The sequence below is a fragment of the Pelobates fuscus genome, chromosome 5 (genome assembly GCF_036172605.1).
Source record: "Pelobates fuscus isolate aPelFus1 chromosome 5, aPelFus1.pri, whole genome shotgun sequence".
Taxonomy (NCBI): Eukaryota; Metazoa; Chordata; class Amphibia; order Anura; family Pelobatidae; genus Pelobates; species Pelobates fuscus.
This window is the reverse complement of record NC_086321.1, coordinates 207501787-207524548: the sequence shown is the minus strand read 5'-3', so window position 1 is coordinate 207524548 and position 22762 is coordinate 207501787. Positions and strand designations below refer to the sequence as shown.

Below are 22762 nucleotides of genomic sequence, written 5' to 3'. Positions count from 1 at the left end.
ACCTAAACATGCATACATTATAGGGTGCTACTGGGACCAAAATACACAAACCAGTGCACTCGCTTATTAACTAAACAGTGATTTCAAATCCTAAATAGTACTATTTAAAAACACCTCACCTAGGTAACAAATAATGGGGGTTTGGTTACATTATATGATCATACATTGCATAAGCCTGCCAACTGCACTAAAGTACCCCATTCTTGGCAGGTCCTACTCTAGCAGCCTAATGCTTGCTCTAGGATTTGAAATCACTGTTTAGTTAATAAGCGAGTGCACTGGTTTGTGTATTTTATATATATATATATATATATAAAAAAAGAAAAAAAAAAAAGAAAAAGAGACCTTGCACTCCAACTTACTTGATTGTAGACCCGGTGCTAGATTGCACTAAATAGATATAGCCAAAGAAAATCAGCACTCCCAGGATTTGTATCAAAAAATAAAAATGGGGGACTTGCAGTGGAGCTGACAGGGGAGCTGACCGGACCGAAGGAGAGAGAAGGTAAACGCTTCCTGACAGCCCCCTCCTACACTGCCCATCCACTGGACCACCAGGGAATGAGAGCCTCCCTCCCTGGACAGGTATTGAGCAGGGAGGGGGGACGAAAAAAAATAACATAAAAATTTTAATAATACAAAAAATATATTAGAATAATAATATAAAAAAAAAAATATTAAAATAATAATATAATAAAAATGCCCACACCCCACCAAGGCTCTGCATCACATACACATACTGCATTAATTCATACACACACTGCATTCATACACACACTGCATTCATACACACACACACTGCATTATTTATATACACACACTGTAAATAAATATTCAATTAGTATAATTTTTGGGGGATCTAATTTTATTTAGAAATTTACCAGTAGCTGCTGCATTTCCCACCCTGTTCTTATACTCGAGTCAATAAGTTTTCCCAGTTTTGTTGGGTAAAATTAGGGGTCTCAACTTATATTCGGGTCTACTTATACTCTAGTATATACGGTAATAATAAAACCCCACCCAATATTACTTGGCACAATGTACATTTAATTGCAAAATATGAATTAGTCTCTTCAGTGATTCTTAACCAGACAAAGGCAGAACTTAATAAATGTTTATTATGAGCAAAAAATAGTCACAGTACATATAAAAATAAAAGATAGGGGGGCGGGGCCGGGCGGCCATGCCAGCAGGGGAACTTGATTAATACTGGGGAAAAACCCAGCATAATCGGCTTGGAACCCCCTGGAGGGGCAAGATACCTGGCCATGGAGTGTCCTGGTGTAGCTGGAACACCTGATATCGGGTGGACCAGGTCCTGGAGAGACTGAGGCCTACCCGGGAGGAGAGTGGGGCGGACGGCCGCTGCCTCGCTCTCCGCCCCGGCAACCACTGAGAACCACGACTTAACTGGGATCCCCGGCCCCGCTTACCCCCCCCCCCCTTTGGGCCGGCGGGGGTTATCCCGACCCCCACCGGGCAAGCAACATCTTGGCAGTGCTCCCAGGCGATTTACCGCCGACAGTCATCATGCGGCCCTTACAACATGGCCGACAGCAAGGCACCTAACCTATACACCGCTGAGGAAGGTGCTCTGTGAGGGAACCCCCACAACACAAGGCCAGAGCTATAACCTATCAAGGCATTTAAATGTAACCACGATGGGGCAGCGACGGAGACCTGCGGTTCTGATGGCTACTCAGGCCGCGAGCAGACCAACTCACCAGCGGAAAACCCAGCACCTACCTACACTGAGCATGCCTCACCGGAGATCCTTATAATCCACACCACGAACCAACACTTTAGCAGTGCCTGGAAAGGTCGCCCCCAAACGAATGCCCCACTACAGAGTTGCCCACACCTGGTTACTGCGACCCGCAAAGCAGCATGCCCGCACTCACAACCGGCTGGGTAAAAGATCACGGAGGTCCGCAGACATGTCGATTTGCAGTGGGCTCCAGAGATGCAATGCACTCAGAGGTGCCCTATGAGGACTATGCGCCGGAGAAGGGGACACTGACCGACACCATTCCTGCTGCCACAGCGACGGGTACCCCAGCTCCTTATGGCAGATGGCAATTACAGCGGGAGTTGCTGGACATGTTGCTGACAACCGTCATAACAGAAACCCAGGCTGTGGGTACCACCAAACGGACATGCCTGCTACTGGTACTACAATACAAGGTCTTAACGCCCTGATCAGTGCAGATAACCTAATATGCCATATGCTTTATTACATTCGCAAAATGCTTTCTACATTATGTGACATATAATCGCCCAAGCGAGCACCCGCATATCTGTAAACACTGTATTATAACAATGAGCGAGACCACTTTTAACATGCACACATTTACCATGACTGTCTTATAGCTTGTTAACTCCACACCAAAAAATGCGCTGTTTAACCTGTCACGATCTGTAATGTTTATGAAACTGCTTGCAGCAGCTGTCGTGGCGCTGCACGCTTGCTGTCATTTCATGCGCAACTAAAATAAAGAATTAAAAAAAAAAAAAAAAAAATCCAAGTGGAACTCTAGCCATAACATTCTATAGAGGTGTTTTGCTGTCTGCTGGTGATGTGTTTTTTTTTCTCTTGTTGTGGCTGGATCTGGACACACAGTGTGCTGGGAGACTGGTGTACACCAAACACCCATGTTGGCGGTGTTGCGCTCACTCTTTTTTTCGGATAGTTTTTAAATGTATTCGCTTGTCTGTTCCATAACATTCGTTGCTGTCCCTGTTCCGTCATTTTCCCATTCCATGTTGGTTCTCTTTTTGGTTTACAATTTACAATTACTAATTTCATGATTAACCTCACAAAAAAAATAAATAAAAAATAAACAAATTATTTACACCAACAACAGATAAAAACAAAAAGGATAAAATACAATAAGTCCTAATTACTCACAGGCTTAGGTTTTCAAAGTACAACTTCTGCCCAAGGGGTCTCTGGCAAGGAAGGATGATGGTGACTCACTCAAAATTAGATCTTGCCCCCAAGAAAGTACACCAACACCCCTTCCAATCATTGAATATATACCCTGTGGCTTATCAAGTCTTGCCCAGGGGTGGAGTTAAGGAGTACCTATAGAAATAATAAGTGATCACCTCCTTTGTTCCAGACCACCGTCAATCCAAATGGAAACATCTTCTCTTATGTACCTGCCACAGAAATAATAATTGCATCTACAAATTTGTTATATTCCATGGACATGTCGCACGCCCCATCTGGGATCCAGTAGGACGGATATCACAATTCCTTTACCTATGGTCAAGTCAGGCCACTCATGTTTGTGCTTGTTTAGAAGACGGTGCTTGTCTCATTCCAAATATAACAAAAATGAGGCTTAATTATTATTCTGGGAGGTAAATATGAATATTTCTCTTTGGATAGAATACAGGAAAAAGGCTAATGTCCATTAACATATCAAAAGAGATTGCCTCATCAATTGCAAGGTACATGCCAAATAGATGAAGAGACATTCAGACTTTTTCCAAGTGTAGAACCTCACACCTTGCAGAGCCTTGATTAATTCATATCCATATGGTAGAATCCTTTTCACACCCCTATGTCATTCAAACTACCAAAAGAAGAGATCCTGGAACATATCCAACCAGACTTCAGTCTTCTGCACAATTGGAGTCTCACAGTGTTGCTTCTGAATGGGAAATTATGGCATTGAAAAGTATTGATCCAGCTGTCCTCAACATCTTTATTCAGGTTAAGTAAAACTCCACACACTGGTTATACCAGGGAATTGTCAGCAGATTTGTTAGCTGATGTAGGTCTACACATTTTGATTGGCTCTGTGTCTTTGAAGAATTTGGCAGCCAATGTGTTAAGCCTGCAGTTTTAGAACATATTCTTCCTTGGGACTTGGTTCCTTGAGTCCTGGTTTAGGTACCTTTTGAACATATGCAAGTTTATCCTCTCTGGTTACAATTCTGGAAGACAACATTTCTTATCACCCCAACCAAATGGTTAGAACTTCACGTCTTGAGTTCTAGATCACTATACTATGTTTTCTAATCAGACAAGCGATGCTTAACCTCTTCCCGACCAAATACGGCAATTTTCCGTCAAGCTTGTCCTTGCGTTAAGGACACTTGCCGGAAAATTTCTGTCATTTACTAACGTTAATGCCAGATTGCCGCAGTCGCGGCGATCGTGGGGTTAACACTGTTGCTGGGTGCCTCAGTGTCACAGACAGACCAGCAACCGCCAATAGCGCTGTCCCAGCACATGTGATCACTGTGCCTCATCTCAGGACCCTATTTAGCCTTGTACTGCAGGGAACTTGAGATGGAAGGATTTCCCTAAGTGAGTAGCTCATTTAGTAGACAGTTGGTTGTTAGTGTAGGACCTGCCAAAGATGGGGTACATTGACGTTGTGGCAGGCTTATGCAATGTATGATCATATAATGTAACTAAACCCCCCTAATTTTTTGCCTAGATTTTTTTTTGCTGGATTTTAATTTTTACTGTACTTATTGGCCCCCAGCAGCACCCCATTTAAGCATGTTCAAGTGAGTGCAGCCAGCCCATTGTTTTCCTATATATATATATATATATATATATATATATGTGTGTATGTATATATATATAATATATAAGGCCCACCATATAATGTTTTTGGTTTTTTTTTTTTTCATTATTCTTTAGTTCTTCCATTTTAAGTTGCTGACCACGTTTAGGGCCAAGGAGGCTGCTGCAATGCTGACCTCTGACACTGATTATTTTATGATTTTTATTTTAATAATTTTATTTAGTTAATTAGGGTGTGTGGTAATTCATGGGAAACTGGGGAGTTTAGTGTTACATTAAGGGTAAAAAGGTTTAAAAATAAATTAATTTATAACATTATTTAAAGTTCTTGTGTAAAAAGCTCAGGAAGTTCAGTGCCGAGGAGGATTCTGAATTCTATCATCAGACAGAGTTTTCAGACAGTGCCTCAGAGTTTGATGCAGGTTAATACAGTATATAATATCATCTTTAAGAAATGGTAGGCGTTTGTGGGGTAGTTTATTAACAACCTGTTCAAATTCTCTATATTGGACATGGACCCAGCGTCAAAATTCAAAGTTTGATAAAAAAAAAACTGATATGACTTGGTGTCCAATGTGCCCCTTCAACATCCACATATCCCTGAAAAAAGTACACACATTAGGTGTTATACTGCCGTAGCACACATAAGGATTGCAAAATATACAGTAACATCTCCAAGTGTGTGTCAAAAAGGCAGAAAAAATGCTAATTGCTACTAGACTCGGTACAAACAAGCAAATAAAATGATCCTACGCTAAGGTTTAAAATATGCCTTTTGAAATACCCTGGGGTGTCCACTTTAAGAAATGGCAGGCCTTTGTGGGTTTTTTTCAAACTGCTATAATGCCCTAAATTGAAACATAGGCCCATCAAATCAGTCTCTCAAAATTCTACTGTAAATACCGAAATGGACAGGGCTCCTATATGGCACTGTAGCTTCACGAAATAGTGCCAAAGACATACAATGGGTGTATCGTTGTAGTTAGCAGATGTAGCTGAACACAAAATGAGGAACATTTTGTACAGGAATAGCACACACCAGCTTTACGAAATACACATGAGAAGATCTTTGTTATAAGTTTGTGTGTGAAAAACCAAAAAAAACCACAATTTTACTCCAATATTTAGCAGAGATTGGCGGTGAAATGGCTACGTAAAAAGTGTCAAAATAACCTTAGGTAAATAGCCTGTGATGTCTACTTTATATAAATATATACTTTTGTGTGGCAATTTTGTTTTCTTTGATGGCTATTAAAGGATCACTAAAGGGTCAGGAACACAAACCTGTATTCCTGACCCTATAGTGAATTAACCCACCATATAGGTGGCTCCCCCCCACCCCCCCTCAAAAAAAGTTTAAAACTCGCCTTATTTCCAGCGCTTTGTGACATCATCAAAATGACCGCTTTTTATCCAATCCAATGCTTTCCAATGGCGTGTATGGGGGAAAAAAATGCTAAATGCATGTAAAAAAATTGCTTATGGTAATTTCATTTTCCATGTATTTAGCAGCAGTAAAAGCGCACCCCTTCTTTAATAAGTATTTCCTATTTTGCATTTCCAACTTATTTCTGGGGTGCTTTGGGTTGTCCATGGGTTTTATATTTTTGTATAGGGAGAGGGGTGGATGTAACCAATTTTAAGTTTGAAAATTAGGTATGAAATAGTGCCTGTCAATACAGGAGTGGAGAATCCCAGTAGTTATGCTGCTGCTAATCCTATTCAAAATTACATTTTATGGTGAATATTTTGTTTTATGGTGTTCGGTTGTGGATATAAGGACATGATCACTTATTGATGACATTTGCAACCATGTTTGGTATAGCAGATTTGAAAATCCATCTCTAAAATATGCAGTATTGGTTTTGAATGTGGCGTTGGTTTACAAATGCAGATATAAAAATAGAAAGGAAAGGAAAGTACCGTATATACTCGAGTATAAGCCGAGTTTTTCAGCCCATTTTTTGGGCTGAAAAACCCCAACTCGGCTTATACTCGAGTCAGAGTCTGTATTATGGCAATTTGCATTGCCATAATACAGACTGGGGGGAGAGGGGGGCTGGCAGAGCTGTACTTACCTTTCCTGCAGCTCCTGTCAGCTCTCTCCTCCTCCGCCGGTCCGTTCAGCACCTCGGTCAGCTCCCAGTGTAAATCTCGCGAGAGCCGCGGCTCTCGCGAGATTTACACTGGGAGCTGACAGAAGAGCAGAACGGACGGCGCAGAGGAGGAGAGAGCTGACAGGAGCTGCAGGAAAGGTAAGTACAGCTCTGCCAGCCCCCCTCTCCCCCCCACTGAACTGCCACTGGACCACCAGGGAAGGAGAGCCCCCCTCCCTGCCATATATGAAGCAGGGAGGGGGGACGAAAAAAAAATAAAAAATAAATAAGAAATAAAATAATTAAAAAAAAATTAATAATAAAAAAAAAAAAGGGGTATAAGGACCACTATGGGAGGGGGGGGGGGGTATAAGGACCACTATGGGAGGGAGGGGGTGGGTTAAGGACCACTATGGGAGGGAGGGGGGTATAAGGACCGCTATGGGAGGGAGGGGGGGGTATAAGGACCACTATGGGAGGGAGGGGGGGGGGGTAAGGACCACTATGGGAGGGAGGGGGGGGGATAAGGACCACTATGGGAGGGAGGGGGGGGGGATAAGGACCACTATGGGAGGGAGGGGGGGGGATAAGGACCACTATGGGAGGGAGGGGGGGATAAGGACCACTATGGGAGGGAGGGGGGGTATAAGGACCACTATGGGAGGGAGGGGGGTATAAGGACCACTATGGGAGGGAGGGGGGGTATAAGGACCACTATGGGAGGGAGGGGGGTATAAGGACCACTATGGGAGGGAGGGGGGTATAAGGACCACTATGGGAGGGAGGGAGGGGGGATAAGGACCACTATGGGAGGGAGGGGGGATAAGGACCACTATTGGAGGGAGGGGGGTATAAGGACCACTATGGGAGGGAGGGGGGGTATAAGGACCACTATGGGAGGGAGGGGGGGGTATAAGGACCACTATGGGAGGGGGTGGGATAAGGACCACTATGGGAGGGAGGGGGGGTATAAGGACCATTATGGGAGGGAGGGGGGGGGTATATGGACCACTATGGGAGGGATGGGGGGGATAAGGAACACTATGGGAGGGAGAAGGGGGATAAGGACCACTATGAGAGGGAGGGGGTGGGATAAGGACCACTATGGGAGGGGAGGGGGAAGTAAGGACCACTAGGGGAGGGGAGGGTAAGGACCACTAGGGGAGGGGTGAGTCAGGACCACTGGGGGGGGGAGTGAAGGAACACGGGGGTGGGGAGGTAAGGACCACTGAGGGAGGAGGGGAAGTCAGGACATATGGGGGGGAGGGGGCGGCAAATTTTTTTTTGCCTACGGCGGCAAATATCCTTGCACCGGCCCTGCACACACTGCATTCACACACTGCATTCATGCACACACACACTGCATTCATGCACACACACACTGCATTCGTGCACACACACACTGCATTCATGCACACACACACTGCATTCATGCACACACACACTGCACTCATACACACACTGCACTCATACACACACGCTGCACTCACACACACACACATACGCACACACTGCATTCATTATACACACACTGTAAATAAATATTCAATTAATATATTTTTTTTAGGATCTAATTTTATTTAGAAATTTACCAGTAGCTGCTGCATTTCCCACCCTAGTCTTATACTCGAGTCAATAAGTTTTCCCAGTTTTTTGGGATAAAATTAGGGGCCTCGGCTTATATTCGGGTCGGCTTATACTCGAGTATATACGGTAAATAAAGAGAGTATCATTGAGCCTTCCCATCCCTTTGAAAACTAATATGCACTGCATCTTTAAATGTGAGTTAAATTACATTTTAGCATTTGTAATTGCATTATTGTTATAAAAGATTTGCAATTCTGTTTCTCTCCCAAAAGCCAGATCCCATAAGGCATGCTTATCTGTTTCCATTATCAAATTAGTAAATTATGGATGATAAAATAATTTCAGTCACATCAAATAAAGTAAATTACAGTCTACAATACAGCTAGCCCAGTTTGAATTATATAAAGGCTTACTGCTATACTTGCTACTCAATGATAGTAATATTTAAGGTACCCACCTCATACATATAATCTATGAATTTTGAGGGAGGAGCAGGTGTCTATTAAAGGACCACTATAGGCACCCGGACCACTTCAGCTTAATGAAGTGGTCTGGGTGCCAGGTCCAGCTAGGTTTAACCCTTTCTGCTGTAAACATAGCAGCGTCCATAGGAAAGCATTGAGAATGCTTTCCTATGAGACTGGCTGACTCTTGCCGCGCATGCGCATTCAGCCGATGACGGCAGAAGAGGGAGGAGAGTCCCAGCGCCGAGGGAGCCCGGCGATGGTAAAAAGGGATTAACCCCTTCCTCCCCCCCTCAGCGCCACGGGAGTGGGTCCCTAAGGGTGGGGGCACCCTCAGGGCACTATAGTGCCAGGAAAACGAGTATGTTTTCCTGGCACTATAGTGGTCCTTTAACTCACTGCTGTTCAGTCTGAAATTTGGTTAGACAAACTAATTGATTATACCCATGTGTGTTTTTGATTAACATTCCAAACCTTAGGTTGTATTCTAACCAAGATAAATTAAAAGGACACTATAGGCACTGTTGCCATTTAATCTCATCAAAGTGGTTATTGTGCCTGGAGTGGCACTGGCCCAAAGTGCAGTGTTTAAGCAAACACCTAAAGCACTTCAGCTTGTTAAACTAGTGTGTGTGTGTCTTCATTTTTTTATTTTACAAAAAAATTTCAGATTTCAAGAGAAATTGGCGCATTTATTAATTAACTGTGTTACACCCCACATGGCTGTCAATCAGACAACCATTCCTGTTACTTCCTGGTAGTATTGGCTCAGTGGAGCTATACTCAAGAGTCAGGCAATTGCTCAGAGCACTTGCCTTGCAAAGACTTCTCATTGAGCTGCATTGGGAAGTCTGTGATTGAACAGCCATTGAATGTATTTTTTCGGGGGAAGAAAGGGAGGACTTGCAAAGAGATCTGCATCATTTGAAAGCTGTTTTTAGATAAACTGCTAATCAAAAATATGCAGCAATAAATGTGTGCTTGTTTTCATTGGGGGTATATCTACTAAATTGTTAAAACTTTATTCCATTTGAGTGTTGTTCCTTTAAATTGTTTTCAAATGGTTCGGCACTGAATGAGGGTTTCCAGCCCACCCGCAGTCTTGCCCCCACAGGTGGTATACCTAAGGTGACGTTATGTTGTGCCTTAGCCACACCAACTTATACCAACAATGGGTGGCAGACAGTGCCAGTGGTACGCCATGGGTAAATTTTTATGGCCACTCCCACCATATATTGATTTAAGCGCCTCCTAAAACTCCCCTATAACACAGCCTATGTCCAACCTTAAACCTTAACATGTTCTACCGATCAAATTATGAAAGATTTCAGAGTATTCTACATACCTACATTAGAAAAGCCACACAATGCTATGTTGCTCCTGCAACACTAACTCCCCTATAACACAGCCTATGTCCAACCTTAAACCTTAACATGTTCTACCGATCAAATTATGAAAGATTTCAGAGTATTCTACATACCTACATTAGAAAAGCCACACAATGCTATGTTGCTCCTGCAACACTAACCTGCAGAATTAGCCCTGCTCCCGCAGTGATGCTGTGATGCATCAAAGTGGCATTAGTCTAAATTATATAATTAGAGGTATTATTTATCTTTCAGTATTACGGGGGACTTGGAGTTAATCATGAAAGGGTGCAATATCCTTCCAGGGGCTTTTTATAACTCAACTTGGGGCGGCAGCCCATTTCGCCCCAATACGGCAATGTCTGTTGCTAAACTGTTCAAAAATTATTTTAATGCTGAAATGTGCGCAAGAACCAGAGGACTCCAGACACACTAACTCTTGAATGAACTGAAGTTTTTCAGCAGTGCCTAGTTATCTTTTTAATTATTGGCTCTCAGACATACAATATCTATGTATGACATAATGCTGGTTTCTGCTTGATGTTAGCTGCAGTTTGCAAATCTGTCAACTCATTCGATGTGCTAGAAGTTACTATTTAGTGTACAATTCCCTTGATGCATTCATTGAAGTTTATTCTCAAAATGTCAAATTGTAATGTTTGGGCTAAAATAACTGCGTGTGCAGTGTACAGCACTAACGTTCAGCGTCTCCACGCTCTGCAGCCGATGTTTGGCCCCCACCCCGTCCCGCCTCCTTGTCGATTTAAGCCAATCTAATGGCTTATGGGAAAGCATTGGATTGGCTGAAATATTAAATTCTGATGTCAGCAAGGAGGCAAATTGTGGGATGGGGCCTGTGCCGGCCGACATGCACAGCGTTGGGAATAAGGTACGTTTTATTCTCTTTTAAGGGGGTTAAAATGGGGCAAGCAACCTAAATGGTGGTTTTAACATTATAGGGTCAGGAATACATTTTTGTTTTCTGACCCTATTGTGTTCCTTTATTAGTTTTAGTGAATAAATCATGCTGTAGCTAAGAATGTTTCAGACAAAGTCAATTGTTCAGTTCTAGTCTATTAGTAGCCTAGCCTAGTTTTATTCTCTTTTAAGGGGGTTAAAATGGGGCAAGCAACCTAAATGGTGGTTTTAACATTATAGGGTCAGGAATACATTTTTGTTTTCTGACCCTATTGTGTTCCTTTATTAGTTTTAGTGAATAAATCATGCTGTAGCTAAGAATGTTTCAGACAAAGTCAATTGTTCAGTTCTAGTCTATTAGTAGCCTAGGGTAATACAACAAGAGTTTTCATGTACATATTTTAATTTAACATTAAAGTGATTTTTTTTTTCTTTTTCTTTTTGTCTAAGAGCACCAGAAGCCGACAGGGAGAAGCTAGAGATCCTGAAGTAGAGCTAGAGGTAATACGTTTTTTGTTTTTTTTTCTATTGTCCCATAGAATAAGCAAAATCAAAAAAAAAAAAACAACCTGTCTATGTATTATTCCTATTTTGCTTGTGTATATGTGTAGTCATTTCTTTAGACCAGGAATAGTACATTGTGATTTTGCTAGCTTCTAGATTCATCCCGGGGCATAGATGTTTACATGGTAATAATAATTTTCTGTTTATGCCAACTATTTTCTCCCAGTTGGCGCTTGACTCCACTAGACTTGCTGACCCTTATTCACTACATCCACTTTTTCTGTACTCTTGCTTTAAGCATTTTGTCCTTAACGTGTAAATTCAAAACTCACAATCTTTATACCCATTTCATCTTTAGCATCAGCAGTGCTTGGCAGTATTCAGCAGAGTGAAGTTTACCCGTGTTTTGCTCACTGTTTTAATAGCATTTACTAAGAAGGAGGTAAGTTGTTTTTATTTTTTTATTTTATTTTTTTAATAATTTGTCTTTACTAATCTATTTTTTTTCTGTGAATTAATCCGCTTACATGCATTTTTTGTGTGACCTAGACAAGTGCAGTCATAGAAGCATCCAAGATGATAGGCCAAGCATCTGACCTTCTCTCTGCCATTCAAAACTCCCTTTCACATGGTATTCAGGCCCTGAATGATACGACAAAGGGAGGTAAGTAATGGAGAATTTTTATAATATGGAGTTTGAAATTAGAGAAGGCATGCTGTGCACGTTATACAGTATGTTTAAAAGCTAATAAAAACATTGAACTTGATCTGACACACCAGGGCAATATAAATGTAGGTAAAGAGATGCGTACCCCACAGCGCAAGTGATATGATGGTAATGTAAACAGAACTCTGTGACTGATGGGATGTGGGAGATATTACCATTGGAACCATATCCATTTCTATAGTAAGGAATTTCTGCACACCAGTGAACACTCCTAGCACTGAAGTGGTTATGTTGCCAGAAGTACCTTGTTTGTGTCCTAACTTACTTGTGTCTCCAGACATCTGCAACAAATTCGGTCTTCTCCAGCAGGGGAAGCCGTTTGGCTCTATTAACCTAAGCACAGCCAATACAAGGCTGTGCTTATTGGCTCAGAGCCAATGACCATGGTTCTGCATGGCACTGTTTGGCTCAGTAGAACTGCTGAACAATGCCGGGGCTATGGCGCTGTGTGTTCAGTGGGACCCAGGTAATTTGTTAGATTGTTCTAAATTAATTTGACAAATTAAACTGGGGCCATACCATTACACTTATTGCCCCATTGGCTCTACAGAGAACTTTTGTGATTATGGTGTTCGGAATGTTCCTTAAACTAAATAACTGTTCCTTACATTTGCTGATGTTGGAAAAATCCAGAAAAATATATTTGTCATTACTTTTTGGTGACTTTATGGAAAAAAAACTAAGTTTAATATGTTGAATTTATTTTGTAGAGCATCCAATTATGATGGGGTTTGAACCTCTTGTTAACCAGCGGCTTCTCCCTCCAACATTTCCTCGTTATGCAAAAATTATTAAGAAAGAAGAAATGATTAACTATTTTTACAAACTTATAGACCGTATAAAAATGGTCTGTGAAGTTGTCAATTTAACAAACCTTCACAGTATTCTGGTAAGTTTATGGTTTATCTGCTGGTAACAAATATGTTTTTTGTTTTTTTTGTACTGTTTATTTGTATAATTTTTTTTCTTAGTATGGTCTTAATATAGACTTGATAACTAAACAGGAGGCCGTGAGTGCCATCTCTGGTTTGTTTTTTGTTCAGTATTTTTGGAGCTATTTCAGCATTTGGGATAGCCTATGCAAAAACATCTGTTTCTAAAATTGTTGGTTTCTTCGGATTTACATCAGTGTTATAACAATTTTTATTTTATTTTCCTAAAATAATAGGACTTTTTCTGTGAATTCAGTGAGCAGTCTCCTTGTGTTCTCTCAAGATCCCTCTTACAGGTAAATGTGTTTTAAGCACATAATTACAGACAATATAGGCATATTTATGGAAATGAAGATTACCAACTTGTCAGAGCTGTATTAAATATATGTTCCATACAATTTTAGTTTTAATAAATAAAATCTTGCCTTTTCCTGTATACTCATATTGAAACCAATGAGTTTGTTAATGACACATTTGAGACCAATATAGGCAAGCTGAGAAAATTCTCCAGTTTGGCTAGTTTTTCCAATTAGGATAGCTTTCCAATCTTTACTCCCCTGTCAATTTCCCAAAACAAGTAAGAGCCTTGTGCAATGTTCACTAACTGCAAACACACACACACACACACACACAATGTTCACTAACAGCAAAAACACACACACACACACACACACACACACACTCTCTCTCTCTCTCTCTCTCTCTCTCTCTCTCTCTCATTCTACTGCTACGAAATTAAGCATTCACAGTTTAAAAAAAAAAAAAAGAAAAAGAAAAGTATAATTTCCATTAAGAGGGGAAAAACACTAAAAACAGACCTGAAGAAAATGTTTTGTTATTCTAAGCTGTTCTTTCTGTATTTTAGACTACTTTTCTTGTGGACAATAAAAAGGTATTTGGAACCCATCCAATGCAGGACATGGTGAAAGATGCTTTGCGCTCTTTTGTTAGTCCTCCAGTTCTATCCCCAAAGTAAGTAATCCATATAAATACTTAGACAACACCAGAAAGTCCATGAAATATTATGTGATTGTCTTTTTAAATACATCCCATGTGTTTCTCCATGCCAGATGCTTTCTGTATAATACCTCCCAAGCAAAAGACTACATTGAATCGTTTGTTACACACTGTGCACGAGTGAGTACATATTCCATTTATTAAAATGCCATAAACCCTGTCTACAAGTAGCATAATATTTTTCACTCACTGAATTTCTCTTTTTGTAGCCTTTCTGCAACTTAATTCAGATCCATGGTCACAACCGAGCACGACAGAGAGATAAACTGGGGCATATTCTAGAGGATTTTGCTACCTTACAGGATGAGGTAAATATTGTCATGTTTCACACAGCTTGGTTTGTTTTTATGGTTCACGCCCAGTCAAATAATACATTATTTTGTAATGTGAAATCTGCCTTAGTGCCCTCCCCCTCTCCAACCCTCCTTGTATGTGGTTATAAGGTTTGGATTGTTGCTTTAAATATTTCTGTATTCAAGGATGAATATTCTAGATAGGTATTCTAAAACACATGTACAAAGCAAGATCAAATGAGCATTCTGCTTTAATTTTTATTTACAACAAAAATATGCCTGATGCTAAAGTATGCAAGACTTTATCATAACTTATTCAAAGGCTCCATAACTAAGCACTGTTTGTTCAGTGTGATTGCAAAATATGATCTAGAATTTCTTTCTATAGCTCAACAAACTTATTTTCTATACACCTTATAGTTTATGATGGTCTTTCTGTATTTTCACAATTCAAAGGTTTAAAATATTTTGTTTGTAATGCATGCTAAGTGTCTAATATCATAACACGTGCTATGCATTGCTGTCTCTTTGCTTACCCTCCTGTTAGGCTGAAAAAGTAGATGCTGCTCTTCACAGTATGCTGCTCAAACAGGAGCCACAGCGGCAACATCTGGCTTGTCTGGGGACGTGGGTTCTATATCATAACCTGAGGATAATGATCCAGTATCTGCTGAGTGGCTTCGAGCTGGAACTCTATAGCATGCATGAGTATTACTACATCTATTGGTAAGCTTAAAGAGATTCACAGACTAGTCCTGTGGGTTATATTATACATAGGAGCACACATGTATATAAAGGGAATAAAATAAATGTATGATAATTTGTCAAATATTAATTATGATCACATTTTAATGATTTAAACAAGGATTTCACAAGGACTTGAATAGTTTTTAATCTAACACCAGGGCCGTCTTTAGCGCGGGGCAAACGGGGCAGCTGCCCCGGGCCCAGTTGCTCCTGGGGGGCCCAGAGCAGCTGCTCCGTGGGCCCCGCGATTTGGGCAGCCCCCCTTGGACCCGGTGGTGCGGCTGCACAGAGCCGCACCATCCCGCATGCTAAAGAGGGCCCCCGGGTGGCCCATGCACTAAGGGCCACCCGGTGGACATGTGTCAGCAGGGGCCCGGTCGGGCGCTGTTACGCTTACAGCGCGACCAGGCCCCTTCCTGTTCGTCAGCCAGCTGGGAGGAAGTGAGTGCCGCGCGTCACTTCCTCCCACCGGAGATCAGAGCCGCACAGGAGGAGAAAGGCAGGGAGGAGGGGAGTTTAAGAGGAGAACTCCCAACTGCCTCAGCCTGCCACTGTTCCCCAGGGAAACCACCCTCCAGAAAAGGTAAGGGTGGTTGGAGGGTGGCTAAATGTATGTCAGTATGTTTGTGTGTGTATGTCTGTCTGTCTGTGTTTCAGTGTATCTGTGTGTGTATATCAGTATGCCTGTGTGTGTCATTATGTCTGTGTGTGTGTCAATACTTCTGTCAGTGTGTGTGTGTGTGTGAATACTTCTGTCAGTGTGTGTGTCAATATGTCTGTGTGTGTGTGTCAGTATGTCTGTGTCTGTGTGTGTGTGTCAGTATTTCTGTGTGTGTGTCAGTATGTCTGTCTGTGTGTGTGTGTCAGTATGTCTGTCTGTGTGTGTGTCAGTATGCCTGTGTGTGTCAGCATGCCTGTGTGTGTCAGCATGCCTGTGTGTGTGTGTGTCAATACTTCTGTCAGTGTGTGTCAGCATGTCTGTGTGTGTGTGTGTCAGCATTTCTGTCTGTGTGTGTGTCAGTATGTCTGTGTGTGTGTCAGTATGTCTGTGTGTGTGTCAGTATGTCTGTGTGTGTGTCAGTATGTCTGCGTGTGTGTGTCAGTATTTCTGTCAGTGTATGTGTCTGTGTATGTGTGTGTGTTAGTATGTCTGTCTGTGTGTGTCAGTATGTCTGTGTGTATGTCAGTATGCCTGTGTGTGTCACTGTGTCTGTGTGTATGTCAGTATGCGTGTGTGTATCAGCATGTCTGTGTGTGTGTCAATAAGTCTATCAGTGTATGTGTCTGTGTGTGTATGTATGTGCGTCTGTGTGTGTGTGTGTGTGTCAGTATGTCTGAATGTGTGTCAATATGTCTGCCAGTATGTGTATGTGTGTGTCAGTATGTATCTGTGAATGTTTTAATATGTCTGTGTGTGTGTATGTGTCAATATGTCAGTGTGATTGGGGGTTGGGCGTAATTGGGGGGTTGGTGGATTGAGAGGGTCGCAGGGCCGAGGGGGCCCAACAAAATTCTTTGCCCAGGGTCCTATTCATATTAAAGACGGCCCTGTCTAACACCACTTCTCTAAATGGTTAAATCTGCTTCCATTGGATATACATGTTTTTTGGATAGATCATTATCCCGTCTTTCACATATTTTAGTGTTCTTGTTGCAGTGCATTTTACAGCGGTTAATGTTGTTCTTGATGTCCTTTAGAACTATATTCTACATATAATTTTTGCTTAACATTTTATACAATTATTTTATATTAAAAGTGGGTTAACCCTTTTGTATATCATTATGTTAAGCTAGAATACTGATCAAGTGCTGGTTTGGGCCTTTTACAATTGCTCCATTTGTAATAGGCTCTTTCTCCTAGTAATGACATTCTTAACTTTTAATTATTGGTTCAACCTTTATAAAAATATTTGGGAAATGAAAACCGTTGGACTGTATACAGAGGCATTATGAACTAAATTTCATTCTGAAAAAGGAATATGGGATATGTATAAGGCTATCCTAACTATAAGATAAGGCCAGGGAATAATGAAAGTATTTTTAAAAATTGGGCAGACTAGATAGGCTGAATGGTTCTTATCTGCCGTCACATTCTATTTTTCTATGTTTACTCAATTAGTACCTAGAAGTAAAGTGGCTCACAAAAGTAAAGTTCTCTTGCCCCTTCCATCCTTTGCGTTTTACCATTTTGACTCTTTGCTCCCTCTCTTGGTAAATGATCCCTCTATTACTACACCTGTTGTCTTTGCACAAGTCATTTAAATGTTTTCTTTAAAATGTATATTTGTATTGTGTATAATCTTATATACAGACGTTTAAGAGCTTGGCAAACTTAAAGAGCACACCTAAAGCAAATAATTTATTTGTGGGGGGTGGAGCCTAGCAGCAGACCTAGACGGACGTACATTAGATGGGCTCTCCATACATACTGGGGAAAAAAAAACTTTTTCCAACTAGATAGTGTCGCAATCATACACCACAAACCCACATGGGACGAAAAGACAAAAACCAGACAAGCCCAAACTGGGGCGCGATATCAGCGATTTATTCCACCAGGCACAAGGAGCACATGGGCCCAAAATGGCCTCCGGTATGTTTGCCCCGTTAACACAGCCAACACCAACAAAGGTGCCACCCGACCCAGTCACCACAGAAACACTGAGATCCATGTTAGGTGAATTGCAACTGGTACTACAGGCCGACGTAGCCCAGCTCCGCACGCACTTGACAGGCCTGGTTGGCTGCATTGGGGCAGTACAGGCCTCCTCCGACCTCAGACGCCGTAATAATGTGAAAATCAGAGGCATATCGACAATATCGCAGCGGAGGAACTCAAGCATTTAACGCAGTGGCTCATCGGGGCCCTTCTGATGCCGAAATAGGCCAGGAATGCGAGCTTTGAAGCGGTCTTCTGGGTCCCCAAACCGCGGAGAGATCCAGCTTCAGCCTCAAGGGACATTGTGGTGAGATTCCGCATGAGCGCACGTAAGGCAATGGTCCCTGCGGCCCTCAAACAGAAAACCTTCGAAAATGCAACCCTCCCCTTTTACGCTGACCTGTCTGGGGACACCCTACAATGGAGATGGTCCCTCCAACCGTTCCCGGCACTACTGAGAAAGAGCGACATAGAATATAGATGGAGCTCACCAAGGACTCTACAAATCCAGCGGAACAGCTTGACCCACACAGTTATAGACCTGCAGGAAGCAGCGGCACTACTGCCACCACTCTGCCTACCAGAGAACTCCCTACATCCTCCAGGGCATCCATAAAAAAAAAACACAGCTCACCGCTGGGACCCAGCGAGGATTACGCCATTCGTGCCACAAGGAAGAAAGCCAGAGGCTTGTGCGGCAGCCACGACTTGAAACTTGGGACTCACAACCCCTATGTCTCCTATATTGTCCTAAGGACATACACCAGTTGAGGTTTGAAGTTCCTTATAATTATTTTGGACTCCAACTTTACAGTTTTATTTTTCTGAAGCGTCCCAGACACACCTGGGCACTCACAGCCTCATAATCCAAAACTCTTAGCCTAACAAAGTTTCTCTGGTTTATGAGCAAAAGCGTATGCAGTTAGAAGTTGTTTGTTTTTACTTTCACTTGACTTGTACTTTTTGTTGACAAACCGTTGTACTTTAGGCCCCAGGAGCTGCAATACCACAGACGAGACTCCACCCACACCCCAACAAACTGACACACAAGAGAACTCATTTATGTGTACATTACATTTCATAGATATCACAATATCTGGTTAATTACCTTAACCCAGAGTATACATCACACCGCTGCTCACTTCAACCCAGTTTATGGAAATCTATGGCTAAGTATATTTAGGGCTTGACAAATTTGCTTGAAATTCTAGCAGACAGTTAAAAAACTTAGGAGCCAGGTTTTTTTTGTTGTTGTTTTTTTTTAAAACAAACAGACAAAAATACAATTCATAAATGGACATTATAATCTCCAAAACCACTGCAGCTTAATATAGTGGTTATGGTGTCTACAGCTGGTCTCTGCAGAATTTTCAATATAAAAGCTGACTTTTCAGAGAAAAGGCCGTGTTTACATTGCCACCTAGTAACCCCTTTAGTAACAGTCATTCAGATGGCCACTGGAGGTGCTTCCTAGTCCAGTGCTGCACATTGTGCAGCATCTAGGTTCAGCTTCTCCACACTCTGCATGGAGACGCTGAATGCATCCCATAGAGATACATTGATTCAATGACGAGATGCTGATTGGGGCAGCGAGTTTTGCACTGCTGAATTTTACAGCACATGCTCAATAGCCACCCAATGCCTTCTTAAAATAAAGCATTGGATTGGCTGAGATCATCAACATTGGCTGAGAATTGGATTGGCTGAGAACAGGCACATCGAGACCGGAGTGGCGTGGTTAAAAACTTTAAAAACCAATTATTAAAAAGTAAAAAAAATAATCATAAATTACTGTGTAAAGGTCTTCTTGCTAGTCCTTTGTCATATTTCCACCTTAAGAAATAAAACTTTGTATCTAACAATGTGTTAGTCATGATCAGTTTAAGTATAACTTGGTATCCAAGTAAATGTCACTCAGTATCCACTAAAGTGTATGTCAGAAGCATCAGCTTAATCACCACCTTTAAAAAAAAAATGCAATATATAGTGTGATATTATCTATTAAACTTAAGTGAAAAATCCAATTAAAAAACTCTTTAACAGACACTTTACCATATTTTTTGTTAATTTTTCTAGGCATATGTTATTTTTCCTACTGGGTTGTGCAAAATATCATCAAATGTGAAACCATTTCATGAGAGCGACAAAGGAATGCTTCTTATACAGAAATAGGCTTAAATGGAAACTGTCACATTTGCTGATTTTGCACAACCCAGTAGGAAAAATACACCAGCCCGAGAAAAATCTATGAAAATATGGTAAGTGTCTGGCAGTCAGGAGACGAATTTCCTTCTGAAGTGTGTGCTGCTGCAGGAGGAAAGGTCTTGCAGCACACTCATCTTGATAAAGCCCAATTAATCAGGCAAAACGCGTTGAAGTGAGCAGCGGTGTGATGTATACTCTGGGTTAAGGTACTTAACCAGATATTGTCTCCCCTAATTAATAGCTCAGGACACAGAGACTGGTGGACAGCACTGTGTGAAGGAGAGTGGTAACAGGCACTGAGCATTTATCACCCAAAGTGCTATTTCATGAGCTTAGCGATAAGCGATAAGGTTTTTTTTTATTTGTTTTTTTTTCTTTATTGAGACATAAAGTATAGTACAAGTCTGCCCATTTTGGGGTTGCATTAATTTATTTTCTCCCCTCCTCTTGTCTAACCATACCCTTTACTGTGGCTGGACCTACACTCTATCTTTGTTAATTGTTGCGATCCAAAGTCAGAAGGAAGGATAGTAACGATAACGTAGCAGTGATGTCTCTCTCTTTTTTGAGTGCATGAATGAAACAAGACAGCTTACCTCGCCACAATAGCGTTCGTAAGCATAAACAGATCACGTTGATATTACAATTGTGGCATTTAAACAGTGCACATTTTTTATGTATAGATGCATAAACAGATCTTGGATTAATATTGGTTACTCATTTCAATGGTACTTACTGGCTTAATCTGCGCTTTTTGTGAAGGGTGTGCATGCTGGATTAGTACAGTGCTTGCAGGTGAACAGTGTGTAACAAGATGTGTGAGCGCTGCTAAGTGTGCAAGGTTATGATATAGGCCACTGAAGTCTATTTCGCTGTGTTGCAGGTACCCAGCTAGGTCGACTTTACAGATAAGCATAGCGCGAATGAAGTGCTCAATACAAGTTAAGGCCGTTTTAAGTGGGTGACCTAGTGCAACATGAGAGGCTAAGGCATGCGGTCACTAGACAGGCTAATCCACACTATAAAAACATATAATAACATTGCTAACAAGTGCAATCAGAGCGAGTGTTACATTGACAAAACGATTGACCAGGGTAATAGACATTTGAGAAATCATGCTTATTCTAAGTGTGCAAAGTTTCGTCTATCTCAAGGATGCATTGCTTGAAAGTATTGTGGGACAAAGTCCTTCGTGGCTGCATGGACGTGGTGGCGTGGCAGCAGTCCGGGCCGCCGTGCGGCAGTGAGAGTCAGTGGAAATCAGCCTATTCCTGTTATCGGCACTAGCAGGGCACATATCAGAAAATCCCATGGGGCTTCTGTGTCGCGGAGCATGGAAGTTGGAGGGGCTCTGCCGCTGCCATCCGGTCCTGCATGAGTGCCTTGGGTGGTGGAGGTGTGTGCTCGGTGGTGTGGGAGTTTCTCTGCTCTCCATGTCTTTTGGTGAGAGTGAGTCTCTGTATGTCCCCTCAAAGTAGCGGCACAGCTCTCCGGGGTGCTGTTTGCGGCAGTGTCTCGCTGCTTGTGGGTTGAGCGTCGGCAGGTTTTTTGGCTTCGTCTGGTGTAGACTGGGCATAGGCCCCTCGAGTGCGCCATTTTCGTTTGTGGGGTGGCGGGCTGTGTATAGTGGCTCTCCGAGCCCGTCAGTACCCGGGCTTGTGGTATCGGGTGCTTGGTCTGCGGCTGTTAGGGTTAAGTGAGGCTCTTGTTGCCTTCTGCTGCTTCATGTTGGTCGGTGGCATTGTTATGCGTTTCTGCGCTGGTACCCTTGCAAGGGAGGTGGCGGACAGTTGGGTGACCACTGTGGTTGCTCGATTTTGTGCCAGTATGGTTTGCCACCGTGTCCAGAAAAGGTTGAAGGCTGCCGCTATGCGGTCCTCTTGAGGGTGCCCGCTTGCCAGCTGCGTTGATAGAGGTTGGGCCGGTAGGGGCCTAGAGGCTCGGTCGGCAGCCGCCATCTTGGCCTCTGGGTACATGCTGCTTGCAGTTTTGGAGGTTTGTGGGGTTCTGTAGCCCTGTGAAGTCCAGACCAGGATAACCCCCGCTGCTCCATGCAGGAGCTCTTGTGGTTCATGTCTTTCCAGCTCTGCGGTCAGGCCCCGCCCCCCTGAAGTGATGTCTCTTGCTCAAAAAAGACAAAACAAAGCCACCAAAGAACAAGAAGGCCTGGAGAAGATAGGAGTCACAAGAGTGATTTTAACTCTGCAATGATATTTCTTCCATTTTATTTATCCATGTATCCCAGTCTTCTATATGCCTATATCTACTTTCTAGGTTCGCTAGAATACCCTTTTCCATTCTTGCTTGCCATATAACCTGTTATTAATTCATTGGTGCGTGGAATTATCCCTGTTTTCCCGTTTCGTGCTAAAAGTAATTTAGCTGCCGTGATTATGTGCAATATTAACATTTGTGTTGTTTTTGTCATGTTTGTCCAGTTCGTGTTTAGTAAGACCACTTCAGGCTTAAGAGGTAGTTTTATTTCAGTTATTTGGTATATTATCTAGGTTACTTCTTTCCAGAGTTTGTTTATGGGTGCGCATTGCCACCATATGTGGATCAGGTTGCCTTAATTTATATTACATTTCCAGCATCTATCTGATAACTCTTGGAAGATTTTCTTTAAGCGTTTCGGTGTTAGGGACCATCTGTTTGAAAGTTGAAATTGAGTTTTTGTGAGGTTTAAGCAGTGTATATTTTTAT

At 42.1% G+C, this 22762-nt stretch overlaps 1 protein-coding gene across 1 annotated transcript in view; it reads left to right on the top strand.

Annotated features, from left to right (window-relative positions):
* The window catches only part of NAA35 (N-alpha-acetyltransferase 35, NatC auxiliary subunit), a 60750-nt gene that overhangs the window by 16681 nt on the left and 21307 nt on the right, over nt 1–22762 (top strand). The window contains exons 9-17 of the mRNA XM_063454995.1: nt 11429–11479; nt 11841–11924; nt 12032–12146; nt 12920–13098; nt 13378–13437; nt 14007–14113; nt 14212–14278; nt 14368–14466; nt 14999–15177. Coding sequence (XP_063311065.1) covers nt 11429–11479; nt 11841–11924; nt 12032–12146; nt 12920–13098; nt 13378–13437; nt 14007–14113; nt 14212–14278; nt 14368–14466; nt 14999–15177 — 941 coding nt within the window. The remainder of the gene's footprint in view (nt 1–11428; nt 11480–11840; nt 11925–12031; nt 12147–12919; nt 13099–13377; nt 13438–14006; nt 14114–14211; nt 14279–14367; nt 14467–14998; nt 15178–22762) is intronic.